This window comes from Echinops telfairi, unplaced genomic scaffold (assembly GCF_000313985.2).
Source record: "Echinops telfairi isolate 266 unplaced genomic scaffold, ASM31398v2 ScPeMD7_8;HRSCAF=38, whole genome shotgun sequence".
Taxonomy (NCBI): Eukaryota; Metazoa; Chordata; class Mammalia; order Afrosoricida; family Tenrecidae; genus Echinops; species Echinops telfairi.
Genome location: NW_022103905.1, coordinates 58774 through 65825, shown reverse-complemented (window position 1 = coordinate 65825; position 7052 = coordinate 58774). Strand labels below are relative to the sequence as shown.

At 53.6% G+C, this 7052-nt stretch overlaps 1 protein-coding gene across 1 annotated transcript in view; it reads left to right on the top strand.

The window, feature by feature from the left end:
• The window catches only part of EHD4 (EH domain containing 4), a 90129-nt gene extending 86000 nt beyond the window's left edge, over window positions 1-4129 (top strand). Inside the window, exon 6 of the mRNA XM_004709367.2 lies at window positions 414-4129. Coding sequence (XP_004709424.1) covers window positions 414-950 — 537 coding nt within the window. The 3' untranslated portion in view covers window positions 951-4129. The remainder of the gene's footprint in view (window positions 1-413) is intronic.
• The last annotated feature ends 2923 nt before the right edge of the window (window positions 4130-7052 follow it).

Here is a 7052-nt window from a genome sequence, read left to right as displayed (position 1 = left end):
TCCCGTGGTCTCTCCTGTAGGACACCACACAGATTGGAGTGGCTCCCGTGGTCTCTCCTGTAGGACACCACACAGATTGGAGTGGCTCCCGTGGTTTCTCTTCTGTGAGGCACCACTCAGATGGGAAAAGTGCCCACTCTACTCCAATATGGCCTCATAGCGGTATGTTTGCTACGTACTTCAGTTGACCTTCACAGCAGCCCCCGCATTTCCAAACAAGGCCACATTCACAGTTAGCAGGGTTAGGGCCCTTGGGTGCGGGCCCGGTTTCCTCCATGACACTGTCTGATAAGTCGTGAGTTGGGAAGTGGGGTCCCCCCAGGCGAGCTGGAGAATGTGGCGTGAGCCCCCCGCAGGGTTTGCTTCCTGAGGACACGGCGTGTGACCCAGTGCGTGTGCTTTTGTCCCCGCAGGAGCAGCTGGAGAACTATGACTTCACCAAATTCCACTCGCTGAAGCCCAAGCTGATCGAGGCTGTGGACAACATGCTGGGCAGCAAAATCGCGTCGCTGATGAACCTCATCAGCCAGGAGGAGACCAGCATGCCCACCCAGCTGGTGCAAGGCGGCGCCTTCGATGGCACCTCCGAGGGCCCCTTCAACCAGGGCTACGGGGAGGGGGCCAAGGAGGGTGCCGACGAGGAGGAGTGGGTGGTGGCTAAGGACAAGCCCGTGTACGATGAGCTCTTCTACACGCTGTCGCCCATCAATGGCAAGATCACGGGCGTTAACGCCAAGAAGGAGATGGTCACTTCCAAGCTGCCCAACAGCGTCCTGGGCAAGATCTGGAAGCTGGCTGACTGTGACTGCGATGGCATGCTGGATGATGAGGAGTTCGCCCTGGCCAAGCACCTCATCAGGATCAAGCTGGACGGCTACGAGCTGCCCAGCAGCCTGCCCTCCCACCTGGTGCCGCCCTCCCACAGGAAGTCCCTGCAGAAGGCCGACTGAGAGGCGGGGCCGCAGGCAGGGCCCGGGGAGCAGGTTGGGAGCCAGGGACCCTGTCCTGAGACCTGCTGTGCTACTAACTCACTGGGAATCTTGGGGAGCGCACTGCCCCTTCTGTGCCCCAGCTTCACAGGGAAAGCAGATGCCAGACAGGAGATGCTCTCTAAATGCCCGAGTGTCTATTGAAATAGGGGGAGGGAAGGGAGGGTGGGGCTAGCAGGATAGAGGTTGAGAAGAATAGGAATCCTGTCCAAAGAGCACTCAGAAGCCAGGGGAGCCGGGTGTGGAGGGGGTGGGCTTTGTGGATCCCAGCAAGTGAGCGGTTGTTGAACCTTCTGGGCAACCTAAGCAGCGCACTGCTGGGAACGTCCTCTAGTGCCTGTTGCTCCCCCAGAGGACTGCCCCAGGGCAAAAGGTGATCTTATTTATTTTGTCTCCTGTCGTTGTTAGAGTAGAACTGTCCACCAAAGAGATGCTGGGCGGACGGGGAGAAGGTGCTGCTCCTGCCGTGCCCACCTGCCCCCAGGCTTGTCCCTCTGTCCCAGCACCAGAGCACTGCTGCCCCCCTGCCCCTTCCCCAACCCCCCCTCCACAGCCTTCCAAGGAAAGAGCTTTATGAACCCATTGGAGAGATTCCTAGAACGCCGCTGAGTTACTAGGAAGCCTAAAGAGTAGCTTTTCGGACTGGTCTGCTCAACCCTGTGGCGCCTAGTCTGTTTCTCTTGGTGAAGAGAAGAGCAGGTTCCATTCAGTCAGCAGGTCGGGGGTCCCAACCACTCCCTGTCCCCTGGGCACAGTGGACCCCGGGAGAACAAGAGGCGGGTAGGAGAGAGAGCAGTCTGCTAGAGCTAGACGGTATTTTTGTAGGAAATAGGTTATTTTTGTTATGTCCAGGTTTGCTCTTTCCCTCACAGAATGAAAGCCTTAATACAGACACAGAGCCCTTCCTCCCAAGGCAGGGTGGTGGTTGTGGCACCAGCAGCAGGCAGAGTCTGGACACAACCCTCACGCACACCCCAGCCGCGGCCTCAGGCTGTGGTGGTGGGGTTGGAGGCTCATTCTCACGGCTACCCTCCCTGCCATGGCTGGGCCAACCTGCAGCAAGGCCGTCTGGCCGGGCGTGGGCGCGGCTCACCCTTGTGCAGTGGGAGAGAGACAAGACCCCACTATGCCTTGGAGGCTGGCACAGGAGAGGACTGAAATCGGAGTGCTCCTACGTGACCCTTCCACGTGCCACCCCCACTCTGTCACCTGCATGTGGTGACATCCCAGCCAGAGCTACAGACTTGGATCAGGATTTGTTTGGGAGGAACCTTTTCACCAGGTCCCAGTCGCTGAGCGTGGAGGCGGCCGTCTGCATGTTCGCGAGGAGCACTTTCAGAGGACTCAGGCCCAGACAGACCCCTGGGGTGCCAGCCCAGAGCCCATCAAAGACCATAGGAGAAGAGAAGGCACTTGGTCCACAGGTGTAGATTAGAAGTGCCAAGGTTGGCTGGATTTCCCGTCAGAATTCTTTGGTTCTTTGGACTCTGCTCGCCTGCCATATAGAAACACAGAACTATATGCACATATATATCTGTGTCATCACACGACCTCACAGACTGCACTAAGACCGTCTGTCTGTCAGTCTGTGTTTTAATTCTCATGTCTGGGTAGCTGGCCAGATTTTGACTGTGTGGAGATAGGAGAACTTTCGGAGGGGCAGCAGGCTAAGGTGTCTGGGTTCTACATGCAAGGAAACCTCTCTGAGCCCCAGCGCCCTTGGCTGGGGATCGGGCCACAGGGTGTCTGGTTGTCTTAGAAAACAAAGGCAAGTCACACATCCATTTTCATAATGTCCTTTCTCACACGGTGAAGGTCCTCGGAGCAAGTTGGTTCAAAAGGAAAATACCAGAGAACCGTCATGACAGTGAGGCCAAACACTGCCTCCACCTTCTAGGGCCACCACGGAGCTCCCCGGGTCCATATCCAATCCGCCTGAAGGGCCACCTCGGGTCCCCACAACCCGCCAAGGTCTACACTGCTTGTCTGCATGCGGTTTCAAGATGTTCATGGAAGGATTCCATTCTCTTCTCCATTCCATTTTTCCACGAACTTCTTGAAGCCTCTGGTAATTCCACAGCACCACCCCCCTCCTGTGTTCGGGTGCCCTCTGCCCAGTGTGTGCACATGTACAGGGTGGGAGCAGGCGAACTAGAGCTAAGAACCTACCTGTGATGTCGCAGCAGGAAAGCTATGGAACCGGAAGTCTTGCCAGGGTGGGTGTCTGAAACCTCAGCCTACCCCTCCCAAACTCAGCTCTCAGGTGGTTAATCTGCTCACGAGACCCTCCCATACTGCCTGCTAAAGAAAGCGGGCATTGTTGAGATGTGCAGAAACATATCCCCGTCTCCCGTGGCAACACGCGGACGCCCAGCCTTCCTCTGCTGCCTGCTCCAGCCCAGCCTCATCTTTTCTCCTGTGACTCCACTCACGGCCTCTTGGATGGGTGATTCTTCCCGAGGCAAAGCTGCTCCTCAAACTGGCTGTCATTCATCCAGAGCTAGAGCAGGTCCCCTTTGGGACACTTGTTAACAGGCAGCAGTAGCATCTTTAGATTTGGGGCTGCAAGTCCCCTCCCAGGCTCATGGGACCTTGAGTTGTGGAGCTCTTGTTACCTGTCCTGGGGCTGGACTACAGGCTGCCTGCCGCCCTCCTCCCATCCCTGCCACCACCCTGCCTGCCTCCAGGTTCCTTCCTGGTCAAGGTCTTTCCCTGTGATTCTGTGGAGGCTCCTATGGGATTAGCCTGGGCTCTCCCGGGAATGTCTTATTATATCATTTAACCTGAACGATTTAACCACCTGAATCGCACCTGAGCAGGTAGCGCCTGCACCTTTTCCACTTTGCACCTTAACACTTTCCCTTTACGCCCAGAGAAGTGTGTAGAAGCCATTTCCTTGGAGAAAAGGAAAGCACTGGATAGCGAGTTGGTCTCCATGGAGCATGACCAGAGAAGGACATGTTTAGGGCAGACAGCCATTGAGTTTATTCCGGCCTAACTTAGGCGTGTATGAGGTTACATGTCAAATAACCAATGCAGTTAATACACCATGCTTCTATACATACATATATTTTTTGTAATCTTGTTTAGAAATGTCAAATGAACACAGAGTCTCGATCAATAAAACTTGTGATAAACCACCTTTCTCCCACTGCCTTCTGGTTTTTACGAGAATGGGGGCCAGCTGTCTGCAAGTAAACTGCGCATCCATTTGGAAAAGACATGGGGAGGAGAGGGTTCCTGATTAAAAATTTGGTCAATATGGACCAATTAGACCATTTCCTAGCTTGTGCATTCTTTCAAAAAATTGGGACTTTTTTTAAACGCCAAAAAGCGGGACGTCTGGTCACCTTAGGGTATACTTCTGCTTCATGCCTTCCCTGGCACCCCCAGACCCGCTGCCTCTAGGTAAGAGAGACTCCCGGGACCCGGCTACTTTAGAAGGAGGGCAGTGCAGAGAAACCCTGTCTGCAAACAAGCCCCAGCTGAGAGGCAACCCAGAACTGCTGTGGGCCACAGACTGGGCCATTCAACACCTGCCTCATGTCACTTAGCATGGTCACTGAAGACGAGGCCTTGCCGCAGTGGGAACAGGCTTCCCCGTCATGGAGGCCAGATGGCATGCCTGCAGGTGAACTGGTGCTGGGGTGGAGCGCTCTCCACCTGCCTCACCTCATGGTGGACCACCTGCACAGTGCAGACATTTGAGGCCTTCCTGACCCTGTTAGTGATCTTCACCTGAAATCCGCACCAGTCATGCATTTCTGGTGAGATGGCCCCACCCCCTACTGCCAGGGAGGGTCCTGGGTAGGATTAGCCAATTAGACACAGGAACTGACATGTGGCCAACTCAACCCATGAAAGCCAAGCCCCCTTCCCCACAATGTTCCTCCGAATTCTTAGGAAAGATGTTTCTTCTTTGAACCAGAAATGTGGTAGCAAGACTTGGTGGAACTGGTGAAAGACCCAAGGAGTACCCAGAGCTGCAGGGTGGTACAGAAAGGGTAGGCCAGCAGCAGCCATCCTGTGGGGCATGAAGGTGAAGGGGGCACTGAGAAAGCCAGAGGCAGTCCAGGGCTCCTGCGGTGATGTTTGAGTTGCTGGATCAAGCCTCACCTGAAGCCCTACTACTAGAATGACTAGACTTCACGTTCCCTTTGCAATCGTTTTAAGTTTGTTTGAGTTGAGATCTCTGTTGCTGCCACACGAATGATGCCAAATTGTATACTGACCTATAAGGATTTTCATTTCCCTACGGGCATTGCAAAATTAGTGCAGACGTTCCCATGGTTTTAGCTACAATTGAGCCAGGGAGGAGGAGAGGCAGTCCTCCCACCTCATTCAACACGTTCCAGTGCAACCACCAGTGGAGAGCGATCGTTGTGCGACGTGTCACAAGGGTCTGAGTGCTCCTGTCCTCTGGTGGTCACAACATCCCGTGAGCAGTCCTGCACCAAGGGCCATCAGAGAAGGAGGCACAAGACCAGACATCCCCAGCATGAGGCCTTTTGCTCAGAGCACTTCCTAGACAAGTGGAATGTGGACTGGGGGGAATAGGAAAGGGCATCGAGATTGAGGATCAGGAGGGTTCTGTTGCTGACCCGGAAAGGGAAAGCAGACACAGCAGCTTGCGGAAGTGAGCGAAGCCTGGTCGCACAATTTGAAGGCTGTTTCCTCTGCAAGTGGCGGGGAGTCTTGCTGAGTGAACAGCTCTTGAGGAGGATGAATTGGGTGGCCATGTGTAGACTGAAGCGAGGACAGGGCGACAAGTTAGGGGACTGGGGATGAGAACCTGCAGGGCATGGGAATAGAAGGGATGGGAGGGTGTTGTTGATTGAATTATGTTCCCCCAAATGAGGTTCCAACTTGGGTAGATCATATTCTTGGTATGGTCCCATCGTCTACCACTTTGTGATCTGATGTAATTACTCTGTGTGTTGTAAATCCTAACCTCTATGGGGTTAATGAGGCTGGATGAGTGGCCATTATGTTAATAAGGGTGAGAGAACAATGAGGTCATTTGCTCCATAGAGATTAACAAAGACTCAAACCAAAAATGCAAACTCAATGCTATCAAGTCAATGCCAACTCAGTGACCCACTGTGACTGCTTACAGGAATCCTTCTCCCTCAGAACTGCTGGTGGTTTTGAACTGCTGACCATACAGATGACAGCCCAACAGGTAACACTATATCCAGGCCTCTGAGACCCTCTACAGCAGTTCTCAACCTTCCTCATGCCTCCACCCTTTCATACAGTTCCTCATGTTGTGGTGACCCCCCAACCATAAAATGATTTTCGTTGCTACTTCATAACTAATTTTGCTACTGTTATGAATCAGGTGATCCCTGTGAAAGGGTTCTTTGACCCCCTAAGAGGTCTCAACCCACAGGTTGAGAACCGCTGCTATACAGGGTGACTAGGAGCCAGAATCAACTTGATGGCAGAGGGGTTGGAGGGCTGTTAATAAGACCTGAGATGCAAGCCAGGATCAGTGTATCCTTCAGATTCTTGGCCCCTGCACTGGGAACCTCCTAGACCCAGGGGGAGATTGAAGTCAGGACACAAGGAGATCTCCACTGGATACCAGGCCCAGAGAGGCTGAAAGGAGACAAGGCCCTTCCTCCAGAGCCCACAGTGAGAGCAAGCCTTCCTCTGGAGCTGGAGCCTGACTGGATGTCTCGCCTCCTAACTGAGCGAGTAAATTTCTTTTGTTACAGCCACCACAGTGTGGTGTTTGTCTTAGCAGCACACACTAGATGACTGAGGAGTCCTGGCAACATAGTGCTGGGACTAGGGGTTGGGCTGCCAACCACAAGGTCAGCAGTTTGAAACAACCAGCGGCTCTGAGGGAGAAAGATGAAGCCCTCTGCTCCCATAAAAAGTTAGTCTTGGTGTATAAGCAAATGTGGTGAAGAAAGCTGATGGTGCCCGGCATCAAAGGATAAAGCATCTGAGGTCTTAAAGACTTGAAGGTAAACAAGTGGCCATCTAGCTCAGAAGCAATAAAGCCCACATGGAAGAAGCACACCAGTCTGTATGATCACAAGGTGTCAATGGGAT